The following is a 16858-nucleotide window of genomic DNA, read 5'->3' on the forward strand; positions in this document are numbered from 1 at the left end:
AAAATGGTGGATTCCTCAAAGTAGGGTAACAAAAAAATATACTGATCCCTGCCCGTCAACCCGCCGGGTATTCGCAGTTCGGTATGCCCCCGTTGGAGACTGTGGTTTGGGATTGATATATCATGATAGCCACCGATATAAATATTAATACCACCATTACGGTACTCTAGTATCCCGATAGCAGGCCATCTTATGAACGGCCACGACGAAGAATACCGATATCACAAGTTTTCAGATGACAAAAAAGGACTATTTTTTTAGTAAAACATATCCACTCCCCTACCCCCGAATTCAATCCTTCCATTTTTTGTAATACCGCCCCTAAGAAATGATGAATATCCAAATGGAAAAAAAAAAAAAAAAAAACTCGACCGCGGTATATCAAATGCAGTACAGTACGGTGGAGGACAGACAAGACAGGCAGGCAGATAGAAGAGGGAATAGAACGATAGAACCAAAAATACACCCAGAGAAAGATGCACGCATGCAAGAATCGAAGAGGGGGGCAATCAAAAGGATGAGAAAATATTAAAAGAGAACGAAAAAGAAAACAAACACATTGGTAAATAAACGAACCTGGATTTGAGAATTCAAGCGACAAAAGAACAGCAACAAAAAACGAAATGATAAGCCCAGCCTAACTCCCGACCCAACGATTAAAACACAAACCTATGGTACAGTAGGAAGCAGAAGAACCCCCAGAGAGAGAAGAGAGAAGCAGGAAAGAATGAAAGGAAAAAGACCTCTTCGTGTCGAATTTCGAATAAATAAATGAGATAAAAAAAAAACATGCGTTAAATCGTGATGCTCATCATTTCCACTAACCATCTTCAATGACCCCTCCCACTTATGCAAGTTCAACCCCGTCAACTCCGTAGCAGAACACCCCCCTGTAAGCAGACATTGAAACAAAACACAGTTAGTCCGACTTCTGCTGAGCAGGTCCCGATGCCGGCGTCGAAGGCGACGAAACCTTCCGCGACGGTGCCAATGACATGCCCTCCTCGCTCAATACACTCAACCACCCGCTTCCAACTTCGCTCCTGAGAGCTTCAACCTTACGTCTATACTCGTCTCCCTTCTGAGCCCAATCGACATTCTCACTCGGTGAAGAGTGGTGGTTCGGAGGAGAGGATTCTGCACCAGACGACGTCTCCTCTGGCGGGTGATATATCTCTTTGGGCGCTGTCGGTAGCTTTGACGAAGAGACAACCACCGGCCTACTCTGTGAGGTCGATCTAATAGCTGTCGGCTTTGTATTTGATTGCATATCTTGGTGGATCGACACATCGCTATCATCCCGGCTCAGTTCGACAACTCTCCGCCTCCCGACCCTCTTCTTAGCTCTAGCCACCTCTCCATTGCCGATCTTGATGATCTTCTCGTTGTCATGCCTATCCTTCTTCTTGGAATCCACTGGTGAGACGGTATTTACCGCAACAGTGGGCGATGGTGGTACCCTCATTACAGGAACGGCAGGGTTCTCCGCTACCCTATCTTTTAGGTTTCGCTTTTCCATCATTCCAGGCTTTTGCGAGTCTAACGAGATATCGTCAGAGTATCCAGGTGTTTCTCGGAACAAATTGAAGATGGTCACACGGTAACAAGAATGGGTCTTGGTGAATGGATTCGAGGCAATCCAGATCTCCGCTATATTAGGTACACCCGTTAACCGAGCCAGTTCTGTGGGGTCAGTGAGTCTGTTCTCCCGCAAATCTAGGCGTTCCAGGGACAACAATCGTTCTACCCCCGCAATTGACGCTAGCACATTGCCACGGAGGTTAAGTGCGGTTATGGCCGGGAGTGGATTTCGGGTCAAGGAGTGGAGAGAATCGATCATGTTTCCAGAAAGGTTCAGAGCACGTAAATTGTAAAGAATGGAGAGACACTCGGGAATGGACTTGAAAAGGTTATTCGAGAGATCGAGCGACGATAAGGAGCCAGCCAACGGGGTCAGGGCAGCTGAGGAGATCGATAGTAAACCATTATCCGCCAAAGAGAGGTGTCTCAAGAAGCGCCATTTTGTATTGGGGAGAATGGCTGGCAGTGTCAGTCCATGGGACGACGGAAGAAGAGTTGAAGTTGACGACGAGTGGCTACTGCCAGAGCCAGATCTCCGCATCCTGTGGGAACGAGAATGCGAGTTCGTAGCAGTAGAATTAGTCCTAGAGCTAGCAGGTCTTGTAGGCGAATTGCTGCGGGGTCGGTTCTTGGAGCTCGACCTTGAGGAATTGGAGGGAACCCTAGACATGGCATGGTAATGGCCGGCAGGGGCACTGCTGCTACCAATCTGACCTAGGGTTGGAGAGGGCGGAGTCGATGGCTCCCCCTCATTGCCCAGACCAGGGCTAGAGGAAGGATACGAAATTATTGGCGAAGATGAAGATTTAGCAGATCTCCGGCGTCTCTTGTCCATGTCATCCAGGACAATAGCAATGATAAGTTCGGAGGGGTCCTTGATCCCACCCCGTTTCACAACCAAACTTCGTAGCCTCTCTGCCAGTTGGTCCCATCCAAAGAATTGGCGGATATCAATATCACAAATCTCCAATGCACTAACATTCTTGAATGCCAACAAGGGGACCGCAGTATCAAAAGGAAACTCTTCAAACCCCTCAATCAGACGAGCTTTCCTATCAGGTGCAAGCCTCAAGCATGGTATCTTAGTGAATGCTGAGTAGAGGTATTTCAAATCGGCCTCCAGGGCTGCCTTTGCCCTCTCACTCTTGACCGAAGCGGACGTCCCGAGTCCGATGGAAGACCACAATGATGACATTCCAGACATGACACTCCTGACACTGGACACGGAGTGTATTGACAAGCTATCCGATGAATGATTCCTACGTCCAGATGCATCCCTCAAGAACGAAACATAATTGCCTGGTGAGCTCTCCGCATGAATGTTCTCCAGACGAACCCCCATAGGCCCAACCGGGATGTTGAGCTCCTCGAACCGACTCAAGAGGTAATAGAGGTGGTGAGGCGTGAGTCCCAATTTTGCAGGTTTAAGGTGCTGCGAGGTGAAGGACAAGGACGGAAGCGAGAAGGCAGCAGCCAGAGTGCTGGAGGTGGAAGAGGAGCCATGGACATATTGAAGGCTGGCAGGAGTCCTTCCAGACACGGCCGGAGCCGTGTCGCTACGACGTGGCTGTCGCCTTTGAAGCTGTAGAGCATTTGCGAGGGCCTTCTCGTGTGTACGAACGAAGTGAGCAAGATGCTTGATGTATGTATGACCGTCCTCGGAGTCCATTATGAATGCATGCAGGTTCGGGGAGGTTATCTCTGTTTCGAGGAAGGAGAGTGGTTTGGAAAAAGCTTATCGCGAGAGTAACTTCGAGGTGATGAAAATGTTAGTGAGGCGGTCGTCCCCATAGGAAGTACGAAGGCGAGACAAGTTGATGACAAGGCAACGGACGTGGGAAAGGGTCATAAGTAGACTGAGCGAGAGAAAACACGAACGCAGAAGCGGTCATAGTACTTAAAATAAGGTACTTACACTGGACAAGGCCACCGAAAACGGGTTTTCCTTTTTTTTTTTCTTCTTCAACAGAAAACCAGGGAAAGCAGAAGGTAGAAATTATAATTATTTCTCACGCACACAAGAAAGGTCCAAGCTATCGGAACCCCGAAGAAAATTCCGGCGAGATAAAAAAGAGCGCTGGTATTTAGGGGGTGGGGGGGGAACAGTAATTAATCGTTGTTCGTAACAGTTCGTTATTACCAAACGAGACTACTCGTAGGCAAGCAGGCAAGCAGGCTATCCGTTCAGTCTTTTTGCTTCGTCCTTTTTTCTCCGATCTCCCTTCCTTTCTTGCCCTACCGTACCAATTGCTGTGGGGCTTATTTGTTTCCTTTTCCACACCGACGTTTCACGAGCAAGCACTTATACCTATAGTCCTCTGGGAGACGTCACAGAGGATTGAAAGATTAAAATCCGACCACTTCTGCAGCGGGCCCTACCAAGTGTCCAGTACCCTCCTCTTCAGAGTGTAGGTAAAGGAGTTGGGGGTGGGGGGGTGAAGGGGGACAACGGGAAAAACAGATCGAGAAGATCGGGGGAGAAGGGTTATTAAGGGAAGAGGAGGAAGAGAGAGAGAGAGGTGGGAGGGACGGAGAGGATAGCAGAGACGAGGATGAAGGAGAAGAAAAGGCTTCCTTCACTCCTAGTGGTGAGAGGGAGGGGGAGGGGAAGAAAAGGGAGTGGTGGAAGGAACACGGGGAAACAAAAGGGTGCTTAAAGGAGGAACCCTTTGCTGAAAAGCAAGGTTGAAAGGGAGAGGGTAAGTGTATCACTATGGAGGTGCATGTGTGTTATGTATGTGAGCTTGGGGGGTGGGGGGGGCGCGGCGAGGGCGTCTGTAACGCAATATAGTAGAGAAGGGGGCGAAAAGAAGAAAGTCGTGAGAAGAGGAAGAAACGGGGATGAGAGCGAGGGTCCTGGAAAGGGAGGGGCTTCCTGTCCGTCAGTCTGTCCAGTGCCTCCCTGCCGCAAAGACGAACGTCCAAGCGTCAGTTTTGATTCCCACGGGCCCTTCCATTCTCCCCACAACAGTGTGGCTCACATAGAAAGCCGTATCCGCTGAGCGCATAAACAATATCGTCGTCACCTGCCGAGTACGTTAAATTAGTTCTACCGAAATCAACTCCTCCCCCCCTCAAAAAAAAAAAAAAAAACGAGAAATGATGTATGGTCGTGTCCGCAAAGTCTCCATATTCCTACTCGGTAAAGTCCTTGTTAATAGCTATGGACATTAGCAGATATCCCATTGTTGAGCTTTTACCAATAAATTAAAAATACGTATATAAAATATTAAAAGTAACTTACAGGTTATCAGCTAGCCTGAGTAGAATTAGTAATGCTAACATAGATTTGATTGGTATAATATTACTTTCTTTAAGATAAAACCAAAAAGTTATCAACTTTAGGACAGATTAGTAACTTGAATAAAAACTACTTATTATGTAACAGGAACTCAATCTTATAAACAAAAATAAAAACAAGAAAATTTAATCAAAATAAACATGTTACTACTTGTGATATTAGAGATTTTTCTAAAGTAAATTAGATGTTATATATTAAATAATACTCTTAGTAGCAAATTTGCTTTTAATTAATATATTAATTAAAGTACTCTATTATAATAATATTATCATAGGAGAAAATACAAATTAATTATTAATTACATATTTTACCAACTCTTACTAGTATAAGAAGTCTCTGAATTGTATAGAAATTAATTTAAAATTATTTGAAACATATTTGGTAGTAGCTGACTCTTAAGTTTATTAAAACTAAAAAAAATCAAATTTTTTTATTTATAATGGAGATTTGACTAAGAAGGTTTCAAAATATAGTAATCATATAACTCACTAATATATTTTAAAAGTTTTTATGTTAAGATCACTCTTTGATTACTTCAAGAATATACTTATTTAACAGGTAATAAGTCTTATTACAAAAGTAATATATATTATTACTTCTGCTTTTTTTTGATATAGTAATCATCTTGTAGTTGTCTCCTATTGCTTAAGAAAATAATTTTCTTAAGCTCTTCCACTGGCAACAATCATTCACTATACTTGTTATAGTACCGTAAAAACTCGGTAGATCTATTATTGGGGTTTGAGGTTTGGCTGTTACAACAGGAGAGTTTGTATGATAGTATTAAGAAAGTAAGTAATTATTTATTACTGTGAAATAAGAAACTCATATAGACTGTAACATTCCTAAGTTCTTGTTAAAATATAGTGACGAGTAATGATACTATTTCTTAATATATATATATATATCCTCTTTCTTTGATAGTTCTTAAGCCCTTTAGCCTACATTACTGATACTTACTTGGGTAATACCTATTGTTGTGATATATAAAGATATTGCCATTAGGCCCATGGAAATTGTAAAGGATAAAGAGTGTGAAGATGTTTTATTCATATAAAGTAATAAGTAAGGAAATTACTTAGAATAAAGTATGGAGAGCCTATCTTCCTTGACCCTATTGGCCTCCTTATATAGTGCTCTTCTCGCCAACCCTAACCCTGATGACTCATAGCTATGAGTCCTGTAGAACCTTATAAACAAGTCATATGACTTGAGTGAGTTATATGCACAAGATGCCTGACTTATAATTAAGTCATATATGAAATCCTGTTACATTTGTGACAACCTATTTTAAAATCTTTATTTATATAATATATCCTGATTCTCAGACATTCTGATATTCCAAATATTTTAATATTAAATTATTGTCTTCTCAAATACTAAAACATATAAAAAAATTAGATGATACTACTTTGGACCAACTACATTTTAGTTACTATTATTTAATAAACATGCTAGCCTGGGAACTTAATTTGACTGTAGAATTTCAGGTATCATATCCTACTCTGGTTGAATTGGTTAAAAGTATGGACCCGACTTTACCATGATAACCGCCTCCAGTTCCTCACTTCCTCCCGGTTCCTGCCAGTACCTATCATACTGTACCACCATACCATACAACCCCACAAAAACCCCAACGGGCATGACCACGCACCGACACAAGCAAGACCATCAGCGGGTTATGTCATACAAAGTGTCTTGGCGAATGCTGGTCCCATACAGATATGGCTAGTTCGTTTAACCCTTCTTAAAGTCGATATCATCTATTATGAAAATGAGAGCACACAACCGATCCCTCCCCCTTCCGTTTACTTTAATACCCCATCTCCCCCCCCCTCTGACCCCCCCAAACAGTCAGGATGTCGTTACACACCCTAACCCAGGCCCAAGCCCGATGACGATATACGCCCATCCAACCAACTAGCCAACCAATAAACAAAGCGAAGCGAAACAAAACCATTCCCAAACTCAGCCTAGCGCTCGGCACCGATACCATATCATACCGGTTACTGGATGTCTCATAGCAGCAAGCGTGCGCCTAAAGCGCTACCCGCAAACCCATGCCATATCGAAGCAGGCTGTAAAAAGCAATTGCTAGGCTGACTGTTTGGTTTGGTTTGGTTTTTGGTTTGGTTTGTGGACGCCCCCGCTAGAGAGGGGGCCCTGACGTTGACAAGTATTCGGGACGATCTTTTGGCGCATTAATGTCGGGTATGAGAAGAACACCCTGCTCCTACCATACAGTGTTAAGTAATCAAGTCCATAAAGCGGGGCCAGCAATACAAGTACTCCGTCAACTTACCGGGAGGTAAATTTATGATGGAAGCCGCCCCTTCAACAAGGCCTTTTTCCCACAGCAAAATATTCCGTCTTCCATTCCCCTCCTCCCTCCCTCCCAGCGCCGTCCCAAGCGTCATGATACCGTGCCAGCGGTTTAAAACACCCACCCACCTCCCTTCCCTCCCACAGAGGAACTCCGTCACAACTCCCAAGGTCCGAACCCATCCCAGCCCAAGGGCCTCGACGATATCATCATTTTCTTGCTTTTCTTCTTCTTTTTTTTTCTTCCCCACATGCGGGTTTTGGCTATCTGGACGGTGCGTGTGGTGTTAACTAGCGCGAATCAAGTAAGTTTAGTTAATTGCGGTATGGATAGACAGGATATTTCCCGAAGCAACTCGTACATTATGATGCAGCGGTTGGATGCCACCACCACCACCACCACCAGGGTGACGGCAGCAGCAAAGCAAGGACTGGATGGCAAGAGTAATTCATCCATTCATCTCGGTGTGGATAATATATTAATAAGATATCATTATCAGATCATGCACGTTGGGAAGAAAAAATATATGCAGTATTACTGCTATTATTATTATGGTGAGGAGGAGGAGGGCGGACATATAATACGACCTCTCACATTCTCCTCAACAGACATAGGATTGCAGTATCGTACCGGTATTTTCCCACGACAAGGACAAGGACCTTACGCTGTTACATACCATACCGGTACAGTACTCGAGTACAGTAGCGCTTTCGCACGGTCTCCGAAAAGTATAAAATATTTTATCATATCCGCACGATAGTTTTTTGCTCGCTTCTCATGCTGCGAGCGGAGGTCAATATTGTCACGGTAGCTGCTTGCTTTTTTCTTTACTTCCCCTCAGAGGAGGATAAGTCTAGCCAAGTCACTTGTCTCCTTCGCCCTACACACCATTTCCTTTTTTTCTTTCTAGTATTTTTACTTTTATCCTTTGTGAGGCTGGGCTGGGCTAGTCTGGTCTGCTCAGGGTGATGGACCGTCATATCTAGCTGCAGGGCAATCTGGCAGTTTAACTACACCATCAAAGGGAACCATTGAATGAAAAAAAAAAAATCCTCACTTGTCCCCCCTCCTCCAATTTCCATCTTTTTGCCTTCCTGTGGTGTGCTTTAGTATACCTTCACTGCTACCCCACGGGGTTCGTCCACTTGTCTCCTAGTAATTCGAGACCAGTGTAACTCGACATTCGCATGGACGTTAGCTCCCAGAAGGGGAAACCTTATCTATTCTCTCTTCTTTCCCATGATAATACCGGTACTATGAAACCACAACCACATCACACAACATCACTCGAAAATCCCGGCACATCCGAAATCTTCTGAGTTAACCGTAAAGCAGGTGAAAAAAGGGAAAAACATGAGATAAAAAGTACCGCAGATTTGGCAACCCCAAACGTATAATACGTATGATACAGCTCAGTTCATGAAACGTACGTACGGCAGATCTATCCATACCACCGCCCCTCTCTACGCGTTTTCCTTCCAAATCCTCCCCTGGAGATCACATTTTGAGCAATTATATGGGGTAAAGGGATTCACTACGATACCAGTATCTCCTCAGTCGTCATACATGGCGTACCTGTATGGTACGGGGTATGTGTTCCCCCCTCCCCCCATTGCTCCTTCACATCCGCTCCGCCCTTCTCCTTCGAATTCTCTTACTTCATGCTTCGAATGACCCTTGCCGCCCCACTACTTGTAGACATGGAGCTCCGCTCCAAACCAAAACCAAATACTTTCTGTAACGATTTCTTCTTCTTCTTTTTTCTTTTCCTTTCATCGCTTCGCGAAATACTCGAGCACACGTGCGTACATGTGCCTTCGTCATAGGGGATAGGGGGGAGAATGGAAACTTAACCCCTCATGGGTTGCGTTGTAGTCTTGTAGTCGAGTTTAGTATTCGACTAACTTGAGGCATTTGAGGACGAAGAACAGGGTCTTCGGGAACGTTTCTATGCGGTTGTCCGTGTTGTTTACGGGATAGGACAGCACAGGGCGGGATGAGATGGAATTGCTGCGGGTTGAGCAGGAGAAGCAGGAGAAGCAGGAGAAGGGTAAGGGGAGGAGGTTATTTCGGATGCAAGCAAAATTCTGATATTCCATCATCTGCAAAACGCATAACCGCCCGGACCGACCGAAAATAAACCACCCTCACACAAACATCACCTGCTTCGGCACAGTACTCGTACCTGTGTCAACGTCGGCCACCGACCGACCAAACGAGATGAGAAACAAAATATTCCAAACTCACACCCCCACCACCACCATCAAAACCCACGCAAGGGAAATAATCCTCTCTCTCATGGTCGCTGCAGGGAGTTGAGCGAAGATAAGGGCGTCACCATTACCGTGCAAAAGCCTCACGGTTCGCCAACAAGCCCTTCCGATGTCTCACGAGAGTAGCTGAAATGCGGCCACTGTGAGACACACTCTGTGCGAGCATCCTGCTCGCGAGGTTTGTCTTTTTTTTGCCACGATGATCGCGGGGCTGCTGGCTGATTTTGGCCGGATGTGGGAGAGGGGGGAAGGCCTCCGTACGTGCCGATACGATACCACTGTCTAGGAATATGGGGTTAGGTTGCAATGGCGCCATCTAGCGCCATGTTTCTGAAGGTACTGTATTTGCTACTCTAAGGCTTAATTTATATCGTACCGGAATTCCATGATTACTGAAGGTCGGCAATCCTGGCCGCTAAAGTCAGCTATCATATAGCTAGCCTGGGTCTCCACCAAAATTATTGGGGGGCTGCAAAACCTTACTGTCTGTCTTGTGCTCTCGGGTATGGCAGAAAAGGGCGGAAAAAAAGGATCATGTGGGGTATCATTTAAATCTGTATTACACGGTATGAGACACCCCTGTAAACGACCATTGCCAAGGAATATGGAAAATCCTAGGCTAAGAGTTATCAGGCCCTCAAAACTAGATCACCACCTGCCACCACCGAAAATAACCTTCCAAGCTTACAGGAAAACTAGAGGGGCACCTATGATACTGTCAATATGATACTACAAAGGGTAGCTACTCATTGTTGTATGTAAATGAAGTCTGAGTGGCTATTTGCTCCGAGTAGGGTATTTGTATGTGCGATGTGTACTGTACAGTACCACTTGGCATCTCTCCTCTCCAAATCAATCAAGTTGTTTCCACCATGTCTCTATAAAAGAAGCGGTCAACGGGGGTACTTACCTACATAATATCAACTATAAACGAAACAGCAAGCCGCTGAGACAGGTTGCTAATCTGGTTGATCTACTACTATATGATAATTAAGTGTGGTTCACCCCCACTGATCCCCCCACCTGCAACCATTTTTACCCGTTATATCATAGTTTACCATTAGAAACCTTTCCCTATCCAAGCCCTAGTCGTCCGAACGAGGGACCTGTGGGTTTCGTCCACGCCCTCCTTTTTCCATTTCCAGTTCTAGAGCACTCGCACAGGCACAGTGATCGTAACTGCTGGTGGAAAGGCATTCTCATTCCGGGCGAACACTCTATAGAAAAGCCATAGCGGTACCATATCATACCCGGCAACAGTTGTATGATAAGTTAACAATCAGCAGATCAATCCATCCATCCATTCAGAACGAACACCCTTCAATCCCAACCCTGCACCCCCATCTGATATCGATATTGATATGAAAAAGACAGGTAAGATTCGGGATCATGAACAATCACTTTGTCGTATGTACGATAAATACCCTAACGGACGGTATATCATACGAGAGCACTCGACGAAAACAGTAGGGTATCGTACCCGAAATCGCTCGGACGGGGGAAGAAGAAAAATCACTTAGAAAACCATACACCGTCACTCGTCACCTGCCACCCGCTACTCTATGATAACTTTCTCGGATGGCAGTAGTTCTCACACCCCACCCCCCACCTAAACAAGAGTTCCTCCCTTGACGAATAATTGACTGACTGACCGACCCCCCCCGCGGTCAAGAGGAAAAATTATGAGAAGGAAACTAATCTAGTATTCGCGCAAGCACGGAATCGCAAAGGGAAGGAAAAAATAATAATGAAAGGAAACATCGCCAGTCCAGCCAGTCAGTACGCGGAAAAAAAATAAAACTCAGCGAAGTAGAACTAGTAGAGTAACGTATCGGCTGATATAATAATCACTGGTTAGGTTAGTCGGTCGGTCGGTCGGTCGGATCAGATCCGTTAATCTAAGATGTATCTTACCGGTGTGATATGATGACTATTACGAGTTGTGGGAAATTCTCCGGTCCAGGGGAATTCAGTACCAACCCCCCCCCCCTCTTACCCCGATCACCTATCGCGGTTTTTTTCACAAGATGTATGATAATAATTATCATACCTATCGTATCGTACCTCCCAGGATTTCACCTCAAAGGGCTAAGGTTGCGAAGGATCAGATCACCAGAAATCACTCGATGGGCTCTCGGTCCGGACCCCACCACCGGACTGATATTAATGTCGACGGGGGTATCGTGTGCGATATGATACCATGTGGAGTAGGAAGTAGCGATGGTTTTTCCACCGCCAGAGACTAGGAGAGGGAGGGAGGGGAGAGAGGGAAACTATATCGAGAGTCACAGAGAACAAAAAAAAAAAACTACCCAATTATGAGTGAGTGAGCGGCGTACGGTGCTTTGTGCTTGTGCTATCATACTAGATTCGATGGCGCCCTGGCACAGTATCACACACTTTGAATATTTGTTTACGGGGTGAGTATCATATTCGTGTCACAGTTCACGTTTACAGTACCTCTCAGGGCACCTTCGATCTGTACCCCCTATCCTCAAACGACGCAAAGGACGCACACCAATGGCCTCAATAAACTTCATCAATTCCATCCATCCATCCATCCACCCATCCATTTGAAGGCCCCTCCCCCTCCTTCATCCTCCTCCTACACTTTCCATAAGCAGTGGATAACGATGAAAAGCTGGTATCCTAACATTACAGACGTTCACTCTGTACCCATCCACCAACTGGCGGACAGAAAAATAGTATATAATATATATATATATAAGAACCACGAGGAACGGAAAAGAGATGTTTTTTGGGTTTTTCCGGGGAAAGAGTTGGGTTTTAAGGGCAGAGAAACAAAGGAAATAGACATAGGGAAATGACAAATAGACAGGAAGATATTCAGAACCAACTCCCCGTAAATAGAATAAAGCACTAGCAGCAGGCGAGCACTAGCAGCAGGCGAGCACGAGACAGGTAAACGGACATGAGTAAGATGGATATATAAATGGGATAGATGGATATAGGAGCAGCATAGCATAGTTAGCTAGTCCGGGGACCTCTCCTTCTCACACTCCAGACAAAAAAATCACTTTGGTTGAGAATGATGATGAACCCTCTTCTTTTTTTCTCTGCTTCAAGCCCCTCACTCTTTGTTCCGCTTGGCCTCTAATCCTTCCTAACGACAAATCCGACCCAGCTCGAAACGTTGACAGCCGATTTAATTTATCGTTCTGGGCCGATAAAAGTTCAAACAGCTCCCCGGGGTATTGCTCATCCGTTTGATCTTCAATCCAGTCAAGTAGATAGGCTAGGACCGCACCACATTATCGGAACATAAAAGGGAGAACACGCCAAGTCAACAGCAAGATATGTAAAACACTTAAACAAAAAAGAACACCTTCCCAAGAAGTTGCTTCAAGAAGAATACACCAGGCCCAGTAAGAAGACAAGAAAGAAAACCAAGAGAAAGTTCGAAAGACCTGGTATATACCCGCGAAAAGACAAATTCTGTGACAACCAAAGCCAAAAGAATATGAAATACAGGAAAAGTAAGACCTAAATAAAAGCGAAGATGAAGATTGTGAAAAACCCAAACACTAAAAAAAGTTAAATAAAATAAACGAAAAGAACACCTTTTTGACTCCCTATTCACTAGTAAATTGCTGGAAAGACATCCGTAAATCCCTGCCCCCCCCCAAGAGTAGACTATAGATAGAGATGAAAAAACCCAACTATAGTCAAAAAGCAAGAGGATCAAGAAAAGGCGACGAGAGTGAGCAAGAATCCAGACATTAAATCTCATCAGACTCCTCAGCAGAGCAGCCTATGGCTTGCCGCCCCAACAGAAGTTAATAGATATTCGGTTCGAGGTTGCCGGGTCGCCGTGCTTGTGCCGGGCTGGAAGAGAAGGAATTGTTTTCGAGGTATCTAATGGTCCGAAGGGGAAAAGGAAAGAAAATAAAAGAAACAAGGTTGAATAAGAGTTTTTTTTTTTCCCCTCTATCAATTGATAGGAACGAGGTCCAAGAGAAAAGATGGTGGGTGTGATGAGGCATTGCATGAGCTCCGTCGCTTGTTACATCCCTACCATATCTAGCAGATGACGCAGCAACCAGCTCCATTTGTTATTGGCGCATATGGATCTTCACGTTTATCCACCTGTAATTTGAACAAAAATAAAAATAATTAGAATATCATCCCAATAGTGGATACACGTGGTGTTGGTATCAACCAAGAGGCCGAACGAGTTGTGCAACAATTGCATTTGAATAACGCGTAGCCTTGTGCGAAGATAACTATAAAGAATGAGAGATACAAACTCACTTGACCCCATGTAGAAGGAACCATAAAGTCCTTAGTATTGCGTGTGTAAGCGATCATTCTGACCAGAGTTGTTAGTAAAGGATTTCAATAGTGAGGAGTGACAAGGGAATAGAGTAAAAGGACGCGATACAGCGCAGATAGCGCTAGCTCAAAATGCTTGATGAAAAAGAGTTTTTAAAACAAACGCGGTACATTAATAAAAGAAGGAGCAAACATACGAGTGGCACGCTTCAGAAACCTTTACTCGTGGTCTTTCCAGATCCTCCCTCAGCCTTGCATTCAGCTCCGTTAACCGCCTCAATTTCAGCTCGGCCATCGTTTGTTTCTTCTCCCTCACAGCTCCGGCGGAATGAAGAGCCATTTTGTCGTTAGACTATATTATTATCTAATAAAGTCGATGATAGTAGACCCGCTTCCGAGAGAATAGTATTCCACAGAAGAGCGAAGAAATGGGGAAGTTTTATGTGTTCCGACAAAAGAGGGTCGAATCTCGTCAAGAGGCGCAGTCGAGTAAAGGATTGCGGAGAGGAAAGCGCAGAGTAGAAATAAAGGGCGGAGAGAACGTAAAAAGAAGCTTGACGAACAGCTGTGAAGAGATGAGCAGATGAGAGGGAGGACGAGGGGGGAGAAGGTGAGGTGGATTAGGACGGAGTAAAGACTGAGGATGGAAGTCTTCTCGGGAAGATTCTTCTTCTTCCTCCTCGTCGAAAAGGGGGGTGTGTGGAGGGGGTAGTGGTTGAGTGTTGATGTTGGACAGGTAGCAACGGGGGAGTACGGCTGATGAAAGCGAGAGGATGAGAGGGAGGAAGAAGTGCTTGGGCTAGTTTGCTTTGCTGGGTTGAACCGCTTCGGTTGGTGGGAGGGTGGGAAAAGAAAGGGGAGAACGAAGTGTCGGTACCGCGACAGGCAAAGCGCGGACTGGGGGGGGAGAGCAATAGGGAATAAGGATTGTGGAGAGGGGCCTCGCTCGCAAAGGGGGGGATACAAACGGCTGCGGTGATTCAGAAGGAGTGAGGAGGAGAAAGGAAAGGAAAAAAATAGGGTGGACAGAGCTTTTTTTTTTTCCTTTTCCTCTCACCCTTACTGTAAAGTAACTTCTATCCGTATATATTTTTCACCGTATGATACTGTTCCTTTTTCTCTCTTAAAATGGTTAGACTCCAATATTTCATCAGAGTTTACCGTAAAAGCGTAGGATGATCAAACACCAAAGAGAAAGCGACCTACCGGTACCGTATAGGACGATATATTGTAGACTACTACACCGGTATCGGGCACGGTATTTTCGAAGTTAACGAGGAGGATGGATGGATGGATGAATGGATGTTCTGCTCCGGATGCGATGAGACTTTCCCCAGATAACTGTGAGTAATTTGTCGCCGCAAGTGTTGGTTACTTGAACAAAGATCCCTCGGCGCTGTTGATTGTGGAGAGGACAGAGCCAGCTAGGTTGGTTATGGTACGAGTACAGGTATGGGAGCAGGCAGGGTGAGGAAGGAAGTACCGGCAATCGAGCAACCGATCAACCAAGCAAAGCAGGGAAAGCAAACAAAGCAAACAAATCAAGCAGGCAGTGGCCGAGAACTTCCAGACCAAAACAGTTGTCTTTTCTCAGGGGTCTTGACAGCGTTGCTGCACCATAGAAGCAGTGTGGGGCAAGGCAGCGAAGTTTAAAGAATCGGACGGCTCGTCACCATTCTTTTCTTAGGTACTATAGATACCCTAGACGTGCCAAACGGTACCCGTACGGTATCGTATCATACGAAAACAACCAGTGCTTGTAATAGTCCACAGCACGGCACAGATGCTGTGAATTGGAAGAAGGGACGAGACGAAATGTGCGCAGAGGCTGCAATGGAGCATACCGCAAGTGGAAAATGGAAAATGCGTGAAAGGAAACAATGAGAAAAGGAAAAAAAATGTGGGCTTCACAGATGGTTCCACCAGTCCGGAAATGGAGTTTTCGTGCAAGGATGTGTGCTCAGTGAATATCATTTATCGCACTGGACCATGATACCATGATGCCGGTCCAGTGCCGGTCCCCAAGTGCTCGCGAAACTCGGGGATACACCCCGGCCCCGAGGATCTGCATCATTTTTTTGCTGGGGTCTTGGCATTAAGGTGTCCGGACACTTATGAAATTCGCGAGACAGCCCCATCAAACCACTTCACAACCCCATCGATCAAGCAAACTGTTAATCTATCATAGCACGCAACCACGATGGAACAGGATTCAAAACAACATGCACCCCGAGTTCCTCTCCAATCCCTTCCCCCTCTACCCCCCATCTGTCTCATACTGTGCACTCATCCCCCATCCACTACAAGTGAATCGCTTCATATATCACCATAGTAAGTGATGTCAATAGGTGGAGTGCCCGCGCAATAGTATTACAACTCCGAGCTTCAATACAGCACAGGTACTAGATAATTTCAGATCCCTGCGCCCCCTTTACTCGAGTATGCTACTTGGACTGGAAGCACTGAGGCAACAATACGTCCGTGGTGGTTTACGGTAGCTGTGCTGCACCTTACAGCGCTATCCAACCATGTCGAACGTCTGCCGAACCACGATCACGCACTTGAGAAATGGATACAAATCCTCCGGAGCATTCGGATCACTACCTTACACTGCTGTAGCGATAGTTTATTGGGGACAGCTCTTCCGCCCATCACAGGAGATGTTGGGGGGGGGGAAGTTCCCGTTAACAAATGAGAATTACCCTTACGCATGCGGGATACCGCGCCAGTATGGCCCGGGCACTTCAGCTAGCCTTCAATTTGGCTGCCAAGAAAATCGGACGAATTGCGGGTTATGAACCTTTGATATCAGTGTCAGGCCTTGGGGGTCGGCAGTTGGGGTCACTTATGGCTTTCGGGTTTCTATCTAAGGGAGGAAGGTGAGCAAGGCAGGTGTTGAAGATATCAACGGGAAATTGTCGTCGAAAACTACCACTACACACGTGTGCTGGTACTGGCATTGGTTCTATAAAAGGTGATTGATTGGGATATCCAATTCTGGTTTTCGTGTGTCATTTTTCACAGTGATATTTTGTGATTCAATTGCCTTGGTAGATAGATCTCACGCAAAGCCTTTGTGTCGCGGTA

General features: G+C 45.4%; 3 protein-coding genes; 1 reads left to right on the forward strand and 2 right to left on the reverse strand.

Moving 5' to 3' along the window:
• Nucleotides 1-297: 297 nt before the first annotated feature.
• Nucleotides 298-4172, reverse strand: GSTUM_00012092001 (uncharacterized protein). XM_002842340.2 has 2 exons: nucleotides 3497-4172; nucleotides 298-3331 (listed from the first exon to the last, which is right to left on the reverse strand). Exon 2 carries the CDS (start codon nucleotides 3248-3250, stop codon nucleotides 920-922), a length of 2331 nt encoding a protein of 776 aa, XP_002842386.1. The 5' UTR covers nucleotides 3251-3331; nucleotides 3497-4172; the 3' UTR covers nucleotides 298-919.
• Nucleotides 4173-7379: 3207 nt separating this feature from the next.
• On the forward strand, nucleotides 7380-8879 carry GSTUM_00012093001 (uncharacterized protein; the record flags this gene model as incomplete). XM_002842341.2 has 2 exons in its annotated part: nucleotides 7380-7648; nucleotides 7705-8879. Exon 2 carries the CDS (start codon nucleotides 8625-8627, stop codon nucleotides 8877-8879), a length of 255 nt encoding a protein of 84 aa, XP_002842387.1. The 5' UTR covers nucleotides 7380-7648; nucleotides 7705-8624.
• A 3825-nt stretch (nucleotides 8880-12704) lies between these two features.
• Nucleotides 12705-15611, reverse strand: GSTUM_00012095001 (uncharacterized protein). XM_002842342.2 has 5 exons: nucleotides 14978-15611; nucleotides 14740-14883; nucleotides 13969-14336; nucleotides 13751-13808; nucleotides 12705-13585 (listed from the first exon to the last, which is right to left on the reverse strand). The coding sequence occupies exons 3-5, from the start codon at nucleotides 14109-14111 to the stop codon at nucleotides 13520-13522; spliced, it is 267 nt and encodes an 88-aa protein (XP_002842388.1). The 5' UTR covers nucleotides 14112-14336; nucleotides 14740-14883; nucleotides 14978-15611; the 3' UTR covers nucleotides 12705-13519.
• Between the last annotated feature and the right edge of the window lie 1247 nt (nucleotides 15612-16858).

This window comes from Tuber melanosporum (assembly GCF_000151645.1).
Source record: "Tuber melanosporum whole genome shotgun sequence assembly, scaffold_96, strain Mel28".
NCBI lineage: Eukaryota > Fungi > Ascomycota > Pezizomycetes > Pezizales > Tuberaceae > Tuber > Tuber melanosporum.

What these genes read in the sequence shown, in the direction of transcription:
- GSTUM_00012092001 (XM_002842340.2), bottom strand. Translation starts at nt 3,250, where the DNA reads ATGGACTCCGAGGACGGTCATACATACATCAAGCATCTTGCTCACTTC.
- GSTUM_00012095001 (XM_002842342.2), bottom strand. Translation starts at nt 14,111, where the DNA reads ATGGCTCTTCATTCCGCCGGAGCTGTGAGGGAGAAGAAACAAACGATG. An exon ending in GTTTCTGAAGCGTGCCACTC is followed by an intron (nt 13,809 to 13,968) that starts GTATGTTTGCTC and finishes AACTCTGGTCAG; the next exon opens with AATGATCGCTTACACACGCA. An exon ending in TTCCTTCTACATGGGGTCAA is followed by an intron (nt 13,586 to 13,750) that starts GTGAGTTTGTAT and finishes TTCAAATTACAG; the next exon opens with GTGGATAAACGTGAAGATCC.